Source organism: Chiloscyllium punctatum, chromosome 33 (assembly GCF_047496795.1).
Source record: "Chiloscyllium punctatum isolate Juve2018m chromosome 33, sChiPun1.3, whole genome shotgun sequence".
In the NCBI taxonomy this organism is placed as follows: domain Eukaryota; kingdom Metazoa; phylum Chordata; class Chondrichthyes; order Orectolobiformes; family Hemiscylliidae; genus Chiloscyllium; species Chiloscyllium punctatum.
In genome coordinates, this window is record NC_092771.1 from 6413924 (window position 1) to 6436916 (window position 22993).

At 41.4% G+C, this 22993-nt stretch overlaps 1 protein-coding gene across 4 annotated transcripts in view; it reads right to left on the reverse strand.

The window, feature by feature from the left end:
• fes (FES proto-oncogene, tyrosine kinase) overlaps positions 1–22993 on the reverse strand; it is a 57863-nt gene that overhangs the window by 28222 nt on the left and 6648 nt on the right. For 3 of the 4 annotated variants that reach the window (XM_072552851.1, XM_072552850.1, XM_072552852.1), the window contains exons 2-5: positions 11177–11418; positions 9804–9977; positions 5944–6040; positions 2110–2293 (exon numbers count right to left, since the gene is read on the reverse strand). In XM_072552851.1, the coding sequence (XP_072408952.1) occupies positions 2110–2293; positions 5944–6040; positions 9804–9977; positions 11177–11401 (680 nt within the window). In that variant the 5' untranslated portion in view covers positions 11402–11418. Of the gene's footprint in view, positions 1–2109; positions 2294–5943; positions 6041–9803; positions 9978–11176; positions 11419–14673; positions 14690–22993 lie in introns of those variants that run through there. The other variant, XM_072552853.1, reaches the window with a different exon arrangement.

The following is a 22993-nucleotide window of genomic DNA, read 5'->3' on the forward strand; positions in this document are numbered from 1 at the left end:
TGGTATATATCTATCCACTTCCATCGCTTCAGTGAACATAACCGAATTGTGGTTACTATCACCCAAGTGCTCACCTACCTCAAAATCTAACACCTGGCCGGGTTCATTACCCAGCACCAAATTTAATATGGCCTCGCCCCTTATTGGCCTGTCTACAAACTGTGTCAGGAAACCCTCCTGCACACATTGGACAAAAACTGACCCATCTAAAGTACTTGAACTATAGTATTCCCAGTCAATATTTGGAAAGTTAAAGACCCCATAGCAACTACCTTTTTACTTTTGCTCCTATTGAGGATCATTTCTGCTATCCCATCCTCTACATCTCTGGAACTATTCAGAGGCCTATAGAAAATTTCCAATGGGATGACCTCTCCTTTCCTGTTTCTAATCTCAGCCCATACTGCCTCAGTAGAAGAGTTCTCAAACGCCCTTTCTGCAACCGTAATACTGTCTTTGACTAACAATGCCACACCACCTCGCTCTTTTACCATCTTTTCAGTTCTTACTGAAGCATCTAAATCCTGGAAGCTACAATAACCATTCCTGTCCCTGCTGTACCCATGTCTCCTAAATGGCCACAACATTGAAATCCCAGATACCAACCCATGCTGTAAGTTCACCCACTTTATTTCGGATTCTCTTGGCATTCTCATATGAATTGCATAAAGCTCAAAGGAGATCCTTCTGATTGCACACTCCCAGCACTGGCCATAACTCACTGAAAAATGACACTCCAGAAAGGGAAGACACATACACAATTTCTGGTTTGATCTGTCTTTACTGATACACCCTCAATAGCTCAGTCCTCGTGGGTTAGATTATTATGAAATTTGGGTTTTGGGGTTTGATTTTTAGCTGCTGAGAGTCATAGAGTGATATAGCACAGAAACAGACCCTTCAGTCCAGCTTGTCCATGTCGACTATATATCTCAAACTGACCTAGTTCCATTTGCCAGCATTGGCTCATATTCCTCTAAATTCTTCCTGTCCATTTGCCCATCCAGATGCCTTTTAAATGTTGTAATTGTATCTGCCTTCATTAATTCTTCTGGCAGCTTGTTCCACACAGACATCACCTTCTGCATGAAAAAGCGAATTGTCAGGTCATTTTTAAATCTTTCCCCTCTCAGCTTAAACCTTTGTCCTCTAGTTTTGCACTCCCTGTTTTGTCTTCATGTTGGGTATGCTGTTTCTTAATCTCTGCTTTACCCAAGAATTTACATATTAATGAATCGAAACCTGCAATCTATTCTAAAAAATGAAAGACTTAACAGCAATCTAGGTTTGTTCAATATATCACATCAGTTATAGTAAAACAACATAGTGTCATACAAGTGCTGCCCCACTAGCTACCTGACAAAGGACCAGTGCTCTGAAAGCTTGTACTTCCAAATAAACCTATTGGACCATAGCCTGGTATTGTGTGATTTAAACTTCATCAACCCCAGTACAACACCAACACTTCCATGTCGTGGTTACCCAAGAATAACTACTGGCCAACTCCCAAGAATTGTAGCAACACTTAGTTCATTAAAACCCTATTACTGGTTTTGACAAAATTTATATTTTTCAGTAATTCTCAAGTTCTGTGCTATAAAAAATGCTCGTGTTCAGTGTTTCCGCAGTATAAATATGACACTTTGACTGTCACTGCAAAAGGACATGACTCAAAGTGACTGTATCAATAGTCAAGTGGAAGAATTTAACAGTTTTGAAAATGCAGCAAGCATCATGTTGTAAATGAGACAGAGGAATACCCACAAAGGCTTTATGACAGCTCCTGTTAACACTGAACATAAATAGATTTCTTTACTCAACTTCAAATTCATGTCAGGAAAGCCATCTCCACATGACTGGAAGAGGATCAAATATTAGAATTGGCAGAAAAACAAGAAATAACGCTGACAGATTCTGCATAAGTCAGGTTTCTCAGTATGTTCCCCACCAGTCCATCGAACATCCTGAACCCACTGTCCTACAACTCACCCCACTCACCCATATTGACCTTTGCAGGTTTCTTTACTTCAGAATCAGAGGCTGAATTATTCTCTTCCCACAATTAATCCAAACAGGTACCAACACCAAAGATCAAGCCAAGGTACTTACAAAATATAAACCATCTCTTCATGTAGTTCTTGCAGACTGTCGAGCAGTCCTGGCAAACCTTGGTGATAGTAGTGCTGGTGGTGGACCTCTGCAGATTTGAGAGCAAGTACATACTGATTGTGGAGTATGTGCATCTTCATGGCAGCTTTGACATACTTGTCTCTCATTCTGTCCCGGTCCTTGTCTGGAATTAAACATAAATTCACACAATCAAAACTTTTTGAAGGTAACTGTTGAACTCTTTGTGGTGAGGGATATAAAAATGAGGGAGACTTGTCATTCAGAGTTTCCAGTTCCATGACAGGACACAAGTTAGTGAGCCTGAAACCAAAGTTCACACACCCTCCATTTCCACACCCCAAATGCCCACACCTCCACCCTCCTATCTCCCCATTTTCACCCCAGCTTGACCACATCGCCCACCTCCACCTCCCTGCACGATCCCACCCCTCTGCCTGCACCTTCACTTCTCCGCCCACACCTCAATCCAATCACCAACATTCCTCTCCCCAACTGAGCTGCCTACTGCTACACCTCTTATTGGCATCCCACCCTTCACATCGTCCCCTGTTCCCCATCGAGCTCAGGAACTGGCTGATGAAAAGCAACTTGGAGCAATGATAACAATTCACTGAAGACTCCAGAACATCTGTAGCTTTGCCATTATGAAGGAAATAAGACAGCATCAAACATTTGGACTCAGGTTGTGAAAATGACAAGACCGAAGACTCTGAAGATCTGTAACTATATTTTATTTCATTCAACCTTTCTTCACTAGACACCCTTCTCTTTAAGCCTTGTCTTTTTACAGCTTTCTAACTTGCATTTTGTGCATGTGCTTGATGTATTTTCTCACATAGATAACTAAATACCACTTACTTTTACTCAAAGAAATCTTGGAATTGGCTCTCCTTAACTTTTGATCTGGTTAACTAAGTTTAATTGAAGTGTGATAGTTAAGTGCTAAAAAAGGAAATAAAAATAGTTTTGCAACTGACCGAATGAGTCCAGTAAAGAGCTAATGTCAAGAAGGAAACCTGATTGTAACAAGTGGCATTTCTGAGAAAGATGACTAACTTAGAAGCAATTTTAAATCTGGTTTGGACCCATTTCACAAAGGACCCTTGCAACCACGGTGGGCGGCACGGTGGCACAGTGGTTAGCACTGCTGCCTCACAGCGCCAGAGACCCGGGTTCAGTTCCCGCCTCAGGCGACTGACTGTGTGGAGTTTGCACGTTCTCCCCGTGTCTGCGTGGGTTTCCTCCGGGTGCTCCGGTTTCCTCCCACAGTCCAAAAGATGTGCAGGTCAGGTGAATTTGCCATGCTAAATTGCCCGTAGTGTTAGGTAAGGGGTAGATGTAGGGGTATGGGTGGGTTACGCTTCGGCGGGGCGGTGTGGACTTGTTGGGCCGAAGGGTCTGTTTCCACACTAAGTAATTTAATCTAATCTAAAAAAACCATTAGAGGGAGGAGATCATGAACTGAATTTTTAAGTAAAAAGTCCCTTGAAGGATAACAACTTGTGTTTATAAGGAACCAGTAAAATAGTAAAACGTAGCAGAGCTTCATAGGAATGATTGTAAAACAATATGACATAAAATACAAGGGACAGAATCTTATATGGGCCTGAGTGACATGGGCTACAACAAGATTTGTGGCGAGCATCAAGTGCAGAGAGGCCCATCTGAGTACTGGGGGCAACTCGCACCATGTTTTAATGTTTTTCAAAAATGGCTTGGCAAGATTCTGATTAGGCAACAGCAAGTTGATAATTGATTATTGTTTCTTAAATACTTTGTTAACAGCCCCAACTAGCTTCATTAATATTCAGTCTCCCATCTTATTAAACTCAGCAACAAGCTAGGTCTCAGAAAACTCTCAGGGCAAGTTCCATGGGCACTGGCAATATGCACCGCATGTCTATAGACATTGGCATCCATTCAGCTCCTGACCTTGTTACAGCCTTGGTTCAAACATGAAAACAATAAAAGGTGAATTCCAGAGGTGAGGTGAGAATGACAGCCCGAGATTTCCAAGCTTCATTTGACAGAATGTGACATCAAGGAGGCCTGGCAAAACTGCAATCAGTGGGAATTGGGGAACACTGTCCGCTTGGAGTATACCTTATATACAGGAAGATGGTTGTGTTTGTCAGAGGTCAGTCATCTCAAATCCAAGAATCACTGCAAGAATTCCTCAGGGTAGCGTCCTAGTGGACTGGTCCGATTGTATCTCAGGCTATTCACTTGCTCTCATAGCCCTCACTTACTCTGAGCCTACCTGGATGCTCATCGCATTTCTACCTTATATTGTCTTCCCTTGCCTTTTTGTGTTTTGCCTCCTCATCCAGAGATACCAGATCTATATTACTGCTGCAAAAATGTCCCAATAAACTATGGATACTGGAAATCAGAAACAAAAACAGAAGTAGCTGGAAAAGCTTAGCAGGTCCTGCAGCATCTGTGGATAGAAAGGAGTTAATGTATCAGGTCCTGAGGAAGCGTCACTGGAACCAAAATGTTAACTCTGCTTTCTGTCTACAAATGCTGCCAGAGTTGCTAAGTTTCTGTAACAATTCTGTTTTTATTTCATAGCACTGCTGTCTTGACTTGCTGTTCAGCACAAACACAAAGCCAGGAAGCTTGTCATAGTTGTCAGCAGGTCTCAGTCAAGTTGTAGGGTATAGCCTTCACTCAGGGGTTTCCTGCACAGTAAGTCAAAGACAGCTTCCAATACCAGTCCAGGACCTGCTTGGATCAGTTACAGTCAGATAGAGTCCTCGTAAAGGGTGAGGACCTAAATGATAGGCAGACCACTACTTGTCTTGACTCTTTCTGCCCTATTGTAGGCTGTTTTCTTTATGGAATGAGAGAAAGGTGGGTTTAAGGAGATGAAAGTGGATGGCACAGCTATTATTTTTGGTGCAGGTGAGGAGGTGTCCCAAGTGAGTGAGTAGGCAGTGCAGAGGGCATGCAGAAGTAGTGATGCGAGGGTTAGGGTCAGTGAGATCGAGTGAGGAAGATGTTGCAGGCAACAGAGAGTGTGGTAAAGCATGAATCTTGGTGAGAGGTGCATATTCTAGCAGAGCTAGAGTGAGTGTGAGCTATCTGGGAGAAAATGGTGGCACTTACCCTGGCAGAATGGAGAAGGATATTGACATTCTTCTGACATTGCTGAGCATTGATCCAGAGACGGCTGGGAGTTCTTTAACCTGGGTATCAATGTTAGGTGAGGCTGGCATGGTCTGTTATTATGGCCCCAACTGCTTGTCCTGGGAGGGGAGAGTTCCGTTCTAACACCACCCATCCTGCAGGACCTCCAAAAACTTGCCCATAAAGCAGGGTGCCAATTTTCCCCTCTCATTTCCAGGACAAATCTCAACAACCATGCAGGGCAGCTCCAGACTGACAAGGCTTGTCCAGGTGCCCCATGGGCTTTCCAATAAGGTGTGGGTGCAAGTAAAGCCAGATTTTCGGCAGGTACCTACTGAGTGGGAAGTTATTCTGGGAAGGGAGCGTGGTAACAGGAGGTGCACATTGAATGTAAGATGCAGCATAGGGACATGGTAGATAATTAATGGGGCACGTTGGTAAGATATAGCAAGAACCTGCTCAGTCTCATGGCAACAAATCCTCCAAATACCTCAGATTTTGCCAAAAAAGACTGAAGTAAGTTTAGGACAGGTGACTAAAAGCTTGAAGACAGTGTCTCAAGTAAGAGTAGTGTCCCACAGTGAGAACGACTTAACTGTGTGAGGCTGTAATGTACTGTTCCATACTGCTTTACCTGTCTGATTTCTCGTGCCTTCTCCTGTTTCTTATTGTCACCCTCACCTTTACTGGCCTCCTGGAACTTTCGCTTTGCTGCATTCATCTCTTTAGCTTGTTGCCGATACTGTGACTTCAGCTTCTCAATTTCAATCTGTGTATTCTGTAATTCACAGCAGCTTCAGTTAAACACACCAACACAAAGTCAAATGCTGACTCAAATATTGTTAAACTCAGCTATTTCAGATAAACTAATATTAGCACAAAATTCTGGTAAGACTAAGGTCACTGGTGAGAATGCTACATAGGTTGATATAATGGGTAGAGTCAGTGATAGGTGAGAATATACACAGAGCTGTAGGAGGGGGATTAAATGGGTGATGGAGTCAGTAATAGGGGAGAGTGTACAGGGGGCAGTGGGAAGGGATTTAATGAATGGGTAGAGTCAGTGATTGGGGGAAAGAGTGTATGCAGGGCTGTTGGAGGGGGATTAAATAGGTGGGTAGAGACAGTGCAGACTAAGCAGTCTACATCATTCTTCTTACAAGGGTTGATGAGTACTCTGGACCTTTCCCAGGACTTGCCATTGATTGTTATAAAAACCTTTGTTTGCCATTGCTGCCCAGTGAGATTTACAGCTGATTAACAATGATGAAACAGGCAGTAGGGGGAGGGATTCAGAACAGCAGCTTGGGGAGTGGGAAGGATGCTCTGCCGAAGGAGCCTTGGAAGGATTCCACAGTAAACATACCGCCTTTAGCTAACTGGATAGAATAACCACTTTTGCCAGCAGAGGGGGAAGGGGTAAAATGGAATTGGGGAAAGGGAGAGAAAACATAAGAAGGGGAAATATTTCTAAGAATGTGGGATTAATTGGATAGTGCTTTCAAAGTCAGCACAGACATGAGGGGCTGAATGGTCTCCTCAAATGGGGGATTCAGTGACGGTAAAACATTAATTGTCTTTGTTTAGTGGAGTTAATGATGTAAGGCCTCTCCTGATAATATATATCAATATCCATCCAAACAGTGATGATCAGATTAACATAATTAATGCACCTGTAAACACTGGGAAAGGTTATGTCCTCAGCAAACTAGTTTCTAAAGTATCTTTCCTTTACATTGTAACTATAGTTACTATATTTTGTCACTTGCAAAAGGCACAACTGATAGCACAGGATTTCAAAGATTCCTGGCATAAAATGGCAAACATTCGAAGAATTACAAAAGTGAAGACAGTAGCAGTGCTGAGAGGGATCAAAACGACCAAATTGGTGGATGCTAGCAGAGGAACTAAGAGCCATGAAAGGAGTGGAGCGAACTGTAGGACTGTTAAAGACCCATTCATCCCACCCACGCATTCCCTGTGGCAGCGTCAGGAGAGAGAGCAGTCCAGTTTCAAAATGGCTTGATAAAATGTGACCAGGGAATGGGGTTGCCAATATTCCAGGATTTTCAAAGTTTGTGAGAAGATTTGTAGCTCGGGTGCTCGTTGTTGTGGTTCTGTTCGCCGAGCTGGGAATTTGTGTCTAGGTGACATTCTTAGTGCTTGGGAGCCTCCTGTGAAGCGCTTCTGTGATCTTTCCTCTGGCATTTGTAGTGGTTTGAATCTGTCGCTTCCGGTTGTCAGTTCCAGCTGTCCGTTGCAGTGGCCGGTATTGTTGGCAGGTTGGCTATTGTTTCTCTGGCTAGGGTTTTGTCGATAGAGGTGAACAGTGCCGTTACATCGAATTCGACTGGGACAACACTACTATTATAGGACAAGCCAGAAAACAGCCAGGGAATTCCTAGAGGCATGGCACTCATCCACAGATTCAATCAATAAGCACATCAATCTGGACCCAATATACCGGCCACTGCAACGGACAGCTGGAACTGACAACCGGAAGCGGCAGATTCAAACCACTACAAATGCCGGAGGAAAGATCACAGAAGCACTTCACAGGAGGCTCCCAAGCACTGAGGATGTCACCTAGACAGGGGACGAAACGCCTGCAACACAAATTCCCAGCTTGGCGAACAGAACCACAACATTCCAGGAGTTCCCTGAAATTTCCAGAATTGAAGCTCAATTTCTGAGATAATCATGGGTTTAACTTGTGTTTTTAGATTTGTTGGATCACTAATTTTACTAACTCTAACAGTTTTGGAGAAAACCTGTTCCAATCTTAGACCACTCTATCACATTCATGTTACGATATGGCTAGGGACCAGACCAGTAACTTTATTGTTAAAGTAAACAAAGAGTGAAATCCAAGGGAATTACTAAGTGAATAAAGCCACAAGATTCCAGAGTTTTGAATAAACAATGATATTTACTGTTCAAGTTAGGATAATAATATAATCTATAATACATGTATAATTTATTTTTAATTCTCAGAATTAACGCAGCTTGTATGTGTTAGAGACTACGATGGAACAGCCCACAGCACATACCAAGTAGCAAATGTGATCAAGACGGATACCACAGATTTCTCAGCAACTTTCCGTTGACATTAATGATAAATGGGTTATCAAATTTCATTAACTTCATAAGCAATCTCAATTCATCACTCTTCCAATCTAGCCTTGAAATTCCATTTTGTGAGCTATTCAGTCATTGATTGCCTCAAATGACTGCTCATGTTCTAGTCAGTTAATCACCCTCCTTTCCTGATGCAAGCTTCCCAGACTCTGAAAATCTGTCCCCTCATAGGTATAATCCTAACTGTTCATCTACAACTGTCTCCTCTTAAAAAGCCTGGGCTCGAAATGTGCTCAGTTGTATAAAAGAAATAATGCTTGTGAACTTTACAAACACTACGCTTTCAGTTGCACTGCAATATTAATACTTGTAGTCTTCTGAGCCTCTTGCTGCTTCCCCCGACACACAGCCAGTGACTTTCCTATTTTCTCAGAACCTCAGCACTTCTTTGGAGTACCAACTCTAACCTCTACCTAAACTATAACAGCACAGAACCATCCAATTGCTGTGGACTCCTCAGAGTCTACTACACAGAATCTGTGCAATTCGGTTGTCTTCACAGCAATACAGCTAACTGAGGTATCCCTAACATCTCTCTCACTCTCTCATCAAATCACTGACTTCTGTAATTGCATGTAAGCACTTGAACACCTCTTCATTGATATCCAAATATCCTGAACGACCTATTGAAAACCTTACATTAAGTCCCTCTCCTGTCACTGGGTAGAATTTCCCAAACTGAGTCTCCATCATGGCAACCATCTGTTTGTGGTTTGGGAGTACCCCAGAATTAATGACTAAAGACAAAGTAGAAATACTAAGACAGACAAGGCAACAAAAGCTAGAACATGTCAGATATGTTAACGACTTTGAAAACATTAACATTTCACTATTTCTCAAAAAGGCAAGACTGTGATCAAAGGCAGACACTGACTAGACCTAAAACAAATACTAGCTTACTGGACCCAGTGTGGTCAGTCAAAGCCTCCACAATGTGTGTTACCTTTGTTGTTCATTAAGACAACTAGAGAAGTTAATGTTTGATAGAGGTAAAACTATTTCCACTGATCGGAAAGTCCAGAACAAGGTAACAGACGCTTAAAATGAGAACCAGACTATTTGCATCTACCCAAGAGTTTTGACAGAGAACTAGATTGGAAATCTGGAACCCTCTCCCCACAGGAATTCCTGAGGCTGGGGGTCACTTGATAATTTCAAATTGGAGTAGATTGAATTTTTTTGTTTCGATAACTGCTGTGAAGGTTATGGAACCAAAGGAGATTTATAGGGAACCTTTAAGTGGGATCAAGCAAAACAAACATCTTAACCAAGCGATCAAAGAATATTTGGAAGAAATCTGAAGATCAGGTAAGTATTATGAATGTTTAAAGGTACGTAAGCAGAAAGGTTTTGATTCACATTTCTAAAATATTGACAAGGAGATAAATGGCCTGCTTTTTTACCTTGATCACCTCCTGGTTAATCTGTTGCCACTGTTCACCGTAGCTCTTCTTCAGCAGTTGTTTATCACGGATTAACAGTGTTAGTTTGTTAATTGGACCAGAATTCAGATCCTCTGAATGTTTCCGCATCATTCGGCTCAAAACCTCAGTCTGATTAACAATCATTGACCAGGACTGAAAGAGCACACATTTTTAACATTAGTGATTCTCACACCTCACACTCCCTGCAAGATGTGGTGCTGCAAACCACAAGCAATGAAAATGACACAAAAGAACAGCATGAAGAAACACTACCACCAATAAAATTTAACACAAAGCAGAGAAGAAACAATTAGATACTTGATTGGGTGGATTGGGGGGTGGGAGAGGTGGGAGCGGTGGAGATAGTAGAAAAGGAAGCTTTACTCTGTATCTAATCCTGTGCTGTCCCTGTGGTGAGAGCGTTTGATGGGGACAGTGTCAAGGAAGCTTTACTCTGTCAACAGCTGCTCTCTCGAATAGATGGTGCTTTAACCGGAGGGTCACCACATCTCAGGCAAGGGAAGAAGTTGTAAAGGAAAGAACTTCATAGTAACCTCAGTTGGTGAGCAAACTGAACCTACACTGTTGTTTTCACTGCATTGCAAACCAGCTATCCAGCTAACTGAGCTAATCAACTGTCCCTATAAGGGTAGTGTTTGATGCTGACGGAATGGAGGGTGCTTTGTTGAATATGTGGTCCCGTACTGTTCTATCCTGGCAGCATTTGATAGGGACAGTGTAGAGGAAGCTTTACCCTGTATCTAACCCTGTGCTGTACCTGCCCTGGGAGGGTTTGGTGGGGAAAGTGTCGAAAGAGCCTTACTTTCAGTTTAAAAAGAGTAGAGTGAGTTTCTCTACACCTAATCCTGTGTTGATTTAATGTGAATATCAGGGCCTACTCTGCAGCAAAGTAGGTGAGAAAGACCAGCAAATTTGCACCATCATAAAATAACAGATAATTGTTTTTTATTACATTGTTTGAGAGATAAATATTGGCCTTGACACTGGGAAGAAGCTCCTTGTCTTTTTTGAAATGATGCGCTGGGATCTTTTAATTCCACCTGAGAGGCTAGACTCGGTCTCCTCATAAGATGTTGTCTAAACGATGGCACCTCCAACAGTTCAGCACTCTCTCAGTACTGCATTGAAATGTAGCTAAGATTTTGGTGTTGAAGTATGCTCAACCCCATAAAGTCATAAATCTGAAGCAAGACTAATAGCTATTGAGCCACAGCTGAAGTTTGTAGCTTGTTTGATTCAGTACCACAGTGGGCATGGTTTTCACCCACCAAGCCACTGTTCTATCACGGTTGTATCACAGACAAAGCCCTAGATCATTGGGTCCTTCCTACCTTGTTGACCTGACTGATATAATCAAGTCCTCCAGCTTGCTGGCTGCTTTCTTGTTTCTCGACTTGAGAGAACATTTGGTGAAGTAACCCAGAGTATTCCTTGTCACTCCTCACTCGATAGCTCATCCATTTCTTCATGGTCTCCATCAACCGGACCTCTGAATCCTGTAATCGTAGCAGCATGGTATGTCCCTGGGGACACCAAAGATCAGAGCTGAACCCCATTGTCCTACAAACTGGACCTGACATGAAGAAGTAAATAAAACACAACTTAGGAAGATAAGAACATGCTGAGAGGATCACTGACATCCCAACAAGAATCTTACACTTTCAGCAGCTCAGCTGAAACTGAGCCTACTAAATAAATTGATATCTCCAGAATATCAGTTTGGCTTAGTGGGCAATACTCTAAGACTTTGGAGATTTGTGCAGTTTGGTTACCATGGTGATTTAGTCACTGTACATATTCACACAAGGCTGCGAATGTTCTTTTAACAAAGAACACAAATTTATTATCCAAAAGTGGAGGGGGAGGAGCCATATATATGATAATTTAGAAAGAATTCATAACATAAACAGCAAAACATTGAACCAATTTCCCAGAAACATCCTTTACAGTTACTCAATCACAATGAAGCATCATTCCTCTCTTTAATCTAAGGTTTCTCGCTCAACTGACTCTTTCCAGCTCCGATTGCTCAGAGACTTCTTTCCAGGCCTGACAACCTGGATTTCTTTTCAGTTTTCACAACCTGCAGATTTGTACAAAAACTGCTCTCCTGCTTTAAGGTCTTTGCATCTTGTGAACGAAACATATGAGTGGCCCCTAACCACATATTTATCATAAAACAACACTCTCTAGTTCACTGGTCCAAATGTCTTTCTGAACTTTGTTAATAAAACCAAGTCACATTCATCACACTTAAAACTAAGTCTCTCTCTTCTACTTTTAATTGAAATTCTCATTTTATAATAATGTAGATCTTTATCCTACATTATATTTTGTACAAGTTTGCTGTATGTGCATTGACTGCTGCATTTCAAAGATTATAACACAAGTGTGAACATCTCAACTAATGTCATTTACTGAGAGGATGTGCATGTTCACAGTGCATAACTCAGAATATCAGCAACTTCAAGAAAGAAATTGTTAGTTATGTACCTGCAACAGTAGCTGAGAAGGGATTATCAAATATTGTTCATATATTCCTCAGACACCAATGTTATATTGTTATATTAAAAGTCACAATAATTCCAGAGGACCATAGGGCTGCTGTCTCATTAGAGAGATGAGCTTGATGGTGGTTTAATCTGAGAGACACGAGGCCTCAGTAAAGGGGAGAGATTGAGAAAGCGAGCTGTTGATGGTAATCTCAGTCAGTACCAGAAACTTTTATAGTTATATTATTCATGGAGCGTTTCGAACTAATTTTTATTTAAAATTTTCTGCCATCCTGGGCTAAATAATAACTGGAGATATAGCGTTATCTCAACAGCATTCTTGGAAAGATGCGCTATAGGATCACTTAGAAAGACCAACTACTAACTACCCAGGAATTACCTGGACTTTAAATTTAGAATTGAAATTACCCATCATCCAGAAAACTCAAAATGTTTCTGACTTGTTAGAGTCATTTACACTCTTCCTGGACAGTCACCCAGGAAAGGTGAGTGGGATTAAAAACTCCTCTAACCCCTGGGTATCAATAAAATTTAGAACCTTCCCTGAATTATCCCTGCAATAACCCCCATACCCCCAATCTCGCCTCCTGACAACTCCAATTCCAATAGATACAGCATCACACATTGCACCCCATCCCAGCTTCCTCCCAGAACTAAACAGAGCCAATACCACTCCTGATCTGAACCCCCAGAGACACCCTCCTTAACCTCATTGTCTGACCCAACATACTCCCACATTCACCTGACGACCTAACCCTTTACCCACATATTTGCCATTCTACCCAATCACCTGCCTGCCAAACTATCCTTCCGCTTACATCGACATCCCACATGCATCCCTGAGATTCCAAAACCACCCCGCAACCATCCACCTGGCATTCTACCTCACCTCCACCCACCAGGCCATTCTACCCTCACCCCATGTTCACCCTCCATGCATTCTATTGCTTCTCCCACCCACCCAGCATCCTATACCTCATCCCCTTATCAGCATCCTCAATTTCCAAACCTCCCCATCTCTCACACACACCCTCCACCAGAACACCCTGACACCCAACTCGCATTCTGTACTGACCCTCCAACAGCATGACAGAATGTCGGTGCTCCCTCAGTGCTGATTCCCTGACAGTGCAGCACGCTCTCTATACTGATCTGGAGTGTCAGCTTGAATAGTACAGTGACAGTGAGGTGCTCCCTCAGTGCTGACCCTCCGACAGTGCGGTGCTCCCTCAGTGCTGAGAGCTCTGACGGTGCGGTGCTCCCTCAAGAGCTGACCTGGACTGCCAGCCTGGACAATATAGTGATCTGCTGGGCATGGAGTGATCGCCTGCCTGGGCCTCCTGAAGGCTCAAACAACAGAACCACTTTGGCTGGGTGACCTCTGGATCAGATGGGGGTCTCCATCTAAACACTCATATGACAAATGTGTGGTACTGGGAGAAACCCTCATGAACCCTATGTCCTGGTACTGCCTTCCTGACAGCTGAGAAGAAACTGGAATTAATTAGCTGTTTGCAGGAGGTTAATAACGAAATATTTAGTATCTGAATGTTGGATACAGATCCAAAGATATGAATTTAAATAACCTTAACAGGAAATGGCAAGAATATAACTTCCATGATCATTTGTTAATCTACACTGTAAAATCTAAAGGGTTTGAATTTATATAGCATTGTTTATAATCAGAAAGTCTTTTTAGCTACAGAGTTACCTGTCAAATTGTAGTCATAGCAGTACTGTGGAAGGATGGCAGCTGCTTAGTGTATTGTAAGACAAATTCTCTCAAACAGCCATGTGATAATGAACTGGTCATCTGTTCTTGTGATGTTGTATGAGGCATAAATATTGCCCTCACATGGAGGAGAATTCCTTTCCTCCTCTTCAAATTGTGGGATTGATAACATTCACTACAGATGGCAAATTGGAATTCTGTCCAATATCTCATTTGAAAGATGACACTTCCTCTAACATAGCATTCCCTCAATACAACAACAGAGAATGAGCCTGACACCAGGATATTGGCCGTCAAGTCTCTGAAGTGGCACTTGAGCCTACAAACCCAGCTCTCAGCAGAGGTATAAATGCGACTCACTGAATCACAACTTCAAGAGATGAAAAGAGCCACTTTTCCAAAATACCAATAGAGTCTCTAGCTTGGTGCTGCAGTGAATGTCGGTGTAAACACATGCAAAATTGGAGTGGAACAGGCTGTAGTTAACCTTTATAATTATACTGTTGTATGTTAGAGTTAAAGATTAAACAACAATGAGACTTAATGACTAAATATAGTGAAATAATTGTGTAAAATGCCTTACCTTACTATTTCTGAATCTTAATCTCTGGAACTATCATTACAACGTTGCATACAGGATGAAGCTGGAACCAAACAGCGTTCACTCCAATTGCAGCTGGTAGCTGGCATGGGCAAGCATTTGATATTATCATAAAGAAACTCAGTGTGAGTCACAACCCCTCAGACACAAAAGAGCTGCTGGTCACAGGATGCAGGATAATATCAGTGTCGTTACTGCACTAGTTTAACTGTCTTATCTTGTATCAAATTAAGAAAAATGTAAAAGGTTTACACAAAGATTCAGTTGGTAAATGCACTGTCCAGTCTTTTACTGAACTTTACCTCTAGGCTGAAACTTGTAGAATGTGGTGTTACCTGTGACTTATGACCCTTTCTACATCTCTACTGTTTGTTAGATTTCAGTACAGTCAGTAGTACTATCAGCTTTTCAAGTACATTTAACTCCCAACTCCAATTTTTGAACTCCATTATCCAACCCAGCAGTCCCAGGTCCAACACCAATTGACTACCATGCGTAGTCAATACTACACCACCAGAGATTCTGTCTTTTGGATGAAATGTCAAACTAGCATAGGCCTTTTCTGCCCGCTCATGTGGATGTATAAAATCTTGCAATATTATTAAAAGCAGGTAAGTTCTCCCCAGAATACTGGCCAATATTTATCTTTCAGCGACATAACTAAAAACAAAAATTACTGATTCAGAACATTGAACATAACAGCGCAGTACAGGACCTTTGGTCCTCAATGTTGCACCGACCTGTCATACCAATCTGAAGCCCATCTAACCTACACTATTCCATGTACATCCATTTGTCTTGTATCTGTTTTTGGGACCTTGTAGAATTTGAATGCTTTCAACAACAATGACACGACCGTAAGCACTTCATTGACTTCATTTTGGGAAAGCCAGAGGTTACAAAAGGCAGTTTAGAAATTCAAGTCAGTTTTTTTTTTGATTTGTACCAGCTCTCAGCCAGACCTACAGTTGGGGGAATATTGGGAAGGGTGGGGATGGGAAGTAGTGTAACTGAGCTGACTGTAGAATCACTGCGCTGGAAAAATAAATACAGGGGACCCTTTCCAAAACTTCTTATAGTGACTATTGGTAGTTCAGCATGCTACATGGAAAGGCATATACTAAATAGACTAGGTAAAAACAAGGACTGCAGATGCTAGAAATCAGATTCTAGATTAGAATGGTGCTGGAAAAGCACGGCAGTTCAGGCAGCATCCGAGGAGCAGGAAAATTGACATTTCAGGCAAAAGCCCTTCAAGTGGAATAAAGTAAATAGACAAAAGGCCATTAATCCTTTAAAATACAGGTATCTCCCACTTTTCCAACATTTGCTTTATGCAATATTGTGTTTATGAAAGACCTACATTAGCACCTATTTTCACAAATCCAAAGAGGATTTTCGCTTGTACGTAAAAACGATGATACTTTTTCCCATATAAATCATGCACTTTCGCTTTACGCCATTTTCAGCTTACAAAAGGTTTCCTGGGAAGGCTGCATTTTCATATAGTGGGGGCTACCTGTAAATGTATTAAGGTCAACAATAGGGACATTTTCCGAGTATCAATTGATGAGAAGGTGCTTCAAACCTTCAATTCATATTGAGGCTGGCCTCAAATGTTCATGGTTCTCAAATATGCAGGAGTCCTTCACTTCCAACTCCTACCCAGACTAATTCAGACCCAAAGGTGAAATCAGAATTACCTGACTGACTTCCAAAAGTTGAGCAACAGGTTCACATTGGCTATTTGGCTGGGTTGTCAACTCTGTTTGTTTATGTTCCTTCATCATGTGCCCTTCCAGCTACCAAAACCCCCATATCCCACTAGTGGTCCATCAACTACTAACAGCCAACCAAAAAGAAAGCAATTCTGTTACTGGATAGAATTCATCCTTACTGTGGTTCAGTCTGCTTGTAGTCTGCCATCTCTCTCCAATACCATTTGAACTACAGTATTCAGAGAAGGCAAATTTCACTTAATTCCCCTATTTAATGTTTCTCCTGGGCTTTGCTTGCTGCAGGCTAATCCTCGAGCTTAGTTGTCAATTCTTGGAGATTTTTGGGGCAATCCTGGAGTTTTGGCAACCCAAGCATCCAGTGCTGTCTAACAGCACAGTTCATGGCTCAGACAGAAAATATCCAGCTGTCTGCACCTGGTCAAATTGCTCCTCCTCACATTCACCACAACAATCCCTGGTCCCTTCCTGTTTTTGCAGCTGCCTTGCAATTTAATTGTGGTGTTCCTCATTTGGCATGCATTTGCTGGAGGTGCAAGCTCCTTAAGCAGCCCCTTTAGTCAGGAATGTGAGACTTAATACTCCCAGGCGCAGAATAACATTGCTGATTGGATACACAGCAGAGCAACTGTTCATACTGTGTGAAGAAAAGTCAGAAGGAATTCCAATCGAGTATAGTCAAGCGATCATGTTGCTGTATCAGTGAATTGAGTGAAGTGAATTGTTTGCAAGTAATTTGTTCCCCAGTGCAAAGAGCTTAAGTGCTGTTCATCTTATTTTCTGTTCCCTGGCAAAGTCAGAAACATTTAACAGGTCAGTCTGCATCTGGCGAGGACAAACAAGCCGACCTTACAGACTTTGTCACAGAACTCAAAAACTACACAGCACAGTTCAAAGACAAAACAAAGAAAAGGCCAAAAAACGGAATATGCTTGCACACAAAAAAAAATGAAGTTACAAACACACAAATATTCACATGGTGCAAACACACGATTGTGCAAGTCTCTAAATGCTTAGGTCCGAGCACTTAAATGGTGTGACATGAATGCATGTCTTGGGATCAGAGAAATTCAATGTGTTTTTAATCTGATGCAGTGCAACTTTAACTTCTTCAGAAAGCGTGAGAGAAGTTATTGTAAAAAGCTCCCCAGTTTTCTTTAAGGAGACATGGCAGGGGTGGGGATAGGTGGAAATAGAGACAGAGGGACACAAGAACCCCTTAAACCCTACCTGGTATAAAACCAAATCTCTGATCTTGATCTCGACCCAGTCCTCAGTTACAATAAGAGGGACCTCACAAAGAATCTCGTCATTATCACAATTCTGTTCATGGGAGCTTGTTTCCAACAAATTGAATGCTGCATTTACTGAGTACGACATGGTCGGAGGGTCAGCGCTGAGGGAGTGCTGCACTGTTATACATACTGTATTTCAGAGATATGCTCCCTCAGGTTGACATAAGAGATCCCATGGCACTTTTTCAAAAAGCTGGGGTTGCTCTCCCTAGTGTCCTGCTCAAGATTTATCTCTTGACTAGCATCACAGACTCAGATTTTGCTTGTCATTTTCACAATGCTGTCTGTGGGAGCTTGTTATGCACAAACCAGCTGCTAGGTTTCTGCATTCCAACAGTGACTACATTTCAAAATTACTCCATTGGCTGTAAAGTGGTTTGAAACATCCTGATGACATCAAAGGCACCATATAAATGCAAATATCTATTTTCTTTAACAGTTACTTAGGTGTTTAATAGAGGTACAGCAAAACAAATATCAAAATGTAAACTTCAAGTTTAAATCTAGATATCCCTTACCTTCACAGTCTTGTTTTCTTAATTGCAGAAAGACAATTGCTGCACTATCAGATCATGCGGTATCTTAGACAGACCCTTTACTCAATTTCCTGTCTTTTCAACCAGTGGCCAGTACAATGGTTGCTGTTTGTCACACTTCAAACAGGTTGATAGAGGAGTTGCAACTAACCATTCAGTGTATAGCTTTACAAAGCAGATATATTTAAAATAAATTACAGACTGGGATTAAGGTGTCCAGCAACATGCTGCCCTCAATCCATCCTTGGATTACATGTCCTACCAGTGGTCGTGGTGGTAATAGTGGTCAGGGGATTGGGGTGGTGGGAATGGGCTGTTGAAATTGCTGACATTGAGGAAATGGGCAGGGGCCATAGTTCAGGATGCATAGAAAAGCACTGCATTGTATAGACCCTTTCAAACTGATTGGATACTGATGTCTCAAAGTGCCTTGCATGGAACTTCTAAAATGTAGTCACACTCACATAGACCGTCTCTCAGACACACACACGCACACCTTACACTCACGAACACATGTTCTCACAGTATGATGTTATATTCCATCATACTTAAATACTCGATCAAGCACGCACACAAGCAATCACATGCAGACACTTACACTCTCTCTCTCCCCCTCACAAGCGCGCGCGCGCACGCACACACACACACACACACACACACACACACACAAGCCTTTGCGGTGAATTTGCATTTGCAAAATTGTAATTGCAGATACATTCTATTTTGTTCAAAAAGCACACAATCTGCCGGCAGTCAGTCTGTCCATGTTAAATTTTATCAATTCCTGCTTTGCAAATAGAACCAGTCTGGCTCAAGATTGGGATACAAACAAACTCTCACCTCACACTTTTAATGCATTGTCTGAGCTACCACGTTTTTAAAAATAGAACTTCAAGTTGTCTCGAGAATGTGACTTGAAAGTAGTTTTGGGATTTACATATTAATGAACTGAAACCTGCAACCCATTCTAAAAGATAAAAGACTTAACAGCAATTTAGGTTTGTTCAATATATCATTTCAGTTGCATTACACTAATCTTTTGCTATAAATTCTGTGTCTTATGATCCTGTTACATAGCTACCTGATGAAGGGGCAGCACTCCAAAAGCTAGTACTTTCAAATAAACCTGTTGGTCTATAACCTGGTGTTGTGTGATTTAAAACTGTTCCAGAAAACATTGCACATAAGATTAGAAGAAATGGGAGGAGTAGGCCATACAGCTCTTCAAGCCTGCTCTTCCATTCACAAGATCGTAGTTATTCTGTGGCCTGAACTCCACTTTTCTGATAGTTCGCCAGTAACTTTTAACTACCCTGGAGATCTGATTTAGCCTTGAATATATTCAAAGACCCAGCATTCATTGCTCACTTCAGAAGAGATTTCCAAAGACTAACCTTTCTCTGAGGGAAGATTTGTTTCCTTATCTCAATCTTAAATTGGAAACATTTTAATTTAAACTGTTTCTAGATTCTTCCAGTAGGAAAAACATCCTTACATCATTTAACCTAGTCAAGCTTCCTCAAAATCTTAAGTTTCAAAAAGATCACCTCTCATTCTTCTAAACGCAATGAGTATAGGCCAAACCTGATAAACCTTCTTTCATAAGAAAACTCCAGCACAGCAAGCTCCCACAAAGAGCAATATGATAATGTTGCTTCTGTAACAAGGTTACAAGAAGCTTTTAAGGTATTAAAAAACACTTGCACAATGAAAGGGCAGTGGCCAGTTCTCCCAGCTCAGCTTTTCCCTGGTTTGTCTTTGGTTTGGTTTGAGCAAGCAGTTAGTTGTGAAGCTGCTGAACCCAAAGAAGCAGATCCATTCTGATCCTCCCCCTCTCTGACATCTCTCCTGTAAGAACCTGTGTTGGATTTTTTCTTTTCTTTTGCAAAAGGGTGTTTATGGGGATCATTGCAAGTATTTGGAACATCATCATTAAGCTAGGATAAACTGTTGGATTTTTGGATACGTTAAGTTAATCAATATTCTGTCCTCTTTTGTTTGTGTTTCATTTGATAATCTTGCAAATAAATTCTGTTTTGTTTAGTGGTTGGGCCAGCTGCATCACTCCTGCAATATCCATATTACACCTGCTGAAAACAACTAGCAAAGTTAGGGTCCAGGCTGCATTCTTAAAATGTTTCGAGAGGGTCTGGCCTGGTCCATAACAACAGTGACTGAATGACCTATTTTCTGGCACACTAATTGAGGGATTAAATGTTGGCCAGGATACCTCTGAGAATTCCTCTGTTTTTCTTCAAAGTAGTACCACAGGATATTTAGCACCCACAAGAGAGAAGATGGGACTTTGGCGTAATGTCTCATCAGGAAAATAGCACCTCTAGTGACAGTGCAGCTCTTCGATTTGTTCTGGAGTGAGACTTGAACTTAGAAGCTTATGATTTGGTGGGTCTGACAAAGTGGTGAGAGTGTTACCAATTAAGCACTGCTGATAGTGCCGAGATACAGGGTGTACAATGCTCATGAATGGTGTTTGGAGAAGTTGGAGAGCTTCTGAGAATCATAGGGGAAGTTCAAACAGAGTGAGCCACTGGTGAGCAATGTTTGAGGAAATAATGGCATTTAGTTTGTCAATTGAAAACCCAAATGTCATTTATTCTTGGATTAAAATTCTGTGAATTGTGAAGAATAAAGACACAGAAACTAACAAAAACACAGCATTTTCCATGTAATATTTCAAATTTTCCTCAAGAAATAAGCCAGAAATCTGGAAATTAGCAGATGGAAAGGGAGGTGAATGATGGAACACATCTGCGACTTGGAACCTGAGTGGAGATGACAGGAATAATGGAGTTTGAACTTCCTGTTTCTGATACAGTATCCGATAAAGAAAATGCAAGTTTTTAAAATCTAAACTAAAAATGTTCATTCCTAAATGGCAACGAAAAGTTTTCAACAAAATCAGCATAGTTCACTTCCTTTTTTTTTGTTAAGATTAAGAAATTGCAACCTGCACAGATCTGCAGAATGCAAAAGTATTTTGCAAATACAAGATGGAAGCTTAGTCATTTAAGAGAAGTTAATATAATTTTTTTGGTACCCAAATAATAAACGTTAAGGGAATAGCACAGGGGAGGTGTTGAGGTAAAAGCTTCAAGAAAAATAAGCTCCAGAGGAGGACAGGATTCTCTTAAGCTGGACTTCAATGCTAAACAGGATAATAGAGGGATGAAGCTGGGAGGTGAATTACTGTTATATTAGCAGACAAATTATTTGTGCAATATTTCTAATCATATAATGAACTATTAGTCAACCAACTATTTACTGGTAGTGACAGTCGAAGGAAGGTCTGAGTATCAGTTCTTGCTCATCAAATAAAAACTGAAAGCACTGCAGATAACTGTTCTGAGGAAGGGTCACTCAATCCAAAATGTTAACATTGATTTCTCTCCATTGATGTTGCCAGACCTGCTGAGCTTTTCCAGCAACTCCGTTTTTGTTTCTTGCTCATCAAATACTTGATGTTCAATCTCCTGAGTAATTAAAGCAGAGAGGGTCACAAGACCAAAGACATGAGTTTCAAACCCAGCTCATTGCTAACCTGAAACAGTCTCTTTGTCATTACTGCAGTGAAGGGTCAGTCAAAATTATGTCTGGATCTGAATGGAACATGTAATGTTTCAAGGGGGTTAACAGGCTGGCTGCAGAGAGGCTATTTCCTGTGTCTGGTGAGTTTAGGACCAGAGGCACAACATCAGAGGGCTATGACATTCAGGACTGACTTTGCTCCAAGAAATGTGATTCTATGGAACATTTTATCCCAGAGGGATATGGAAGCTTAGTCATTTAAGAGAAGTTAATATATTATTTGGGTACCAAAAAAATTAAAGGGTAAGGGAATAGCACAGGGGAGGTGTTGAGGTAAAAGCTTCCTCCTATTTTTGTGTGTTCTCACACAGTTTGAGCGCATAAAGCTCCATGCCCAAAAGCAAGGGAGGTGAAGAATTAAAGCAAATGTTGTGATAATGGAAATAAAAATAAGATTCCTGAAGAAGGGCTCATGCCCAAAACGTCAATTCTCCTGCTCCTTGGATGCTGCCTGACCTGCTGCGCTTTTCCAGCAACACATTTTCAGCTCTGATCTCCAGCATCTGCAGTCCTCACTTTCTCCAATAAAAATAAGAGATGCAGCAATGAAGCTTCATTTAGTCAAATCAAGGATATAAGGAACAGGAGAGTGTATAGGATGAGACATATGGAGTTTAAGAGGAACAGAAGGAAAAGGAGAAAGGTTGAAAAATGTCCAACAATATTGATTCAGTCAGGTCAAGGGAGTAAACACAGAAAATGTGAGTGAGGAATGATAGGAATCTGGCAGCCACTGAAGGATTATAGCTCACATTTGGCGAATTCATCAATATTGCCAAAGGGCAGGTTCTAGCCCTGCAGATCGGAGATCTGCCAGCTATGCATTTAATGGGTAGAATAGGTTCCATGGGAGGGCTGATTGTCGCTGGCTAGTGGAAATTGTTGGGTGATTAGTTAAATGAACTTCTTTGTTGCATTGCTTTAAATTTCCACATTGATTTATTGCTATCATGTGTACCAAGGTTCAGCAAAAGGTGTTGTCTTGTGTGCAGGATACAATGTTACAGCTGCCAAGAAGCTGCAGAGATCAAGATTAACATTAAAAAGGTCCATTCAAAAATCTGATAACCGTGTGGAAGAAGCTGTTCTTGAATCAGTTAGTGTATACTGACTTTTATATCATATGTCT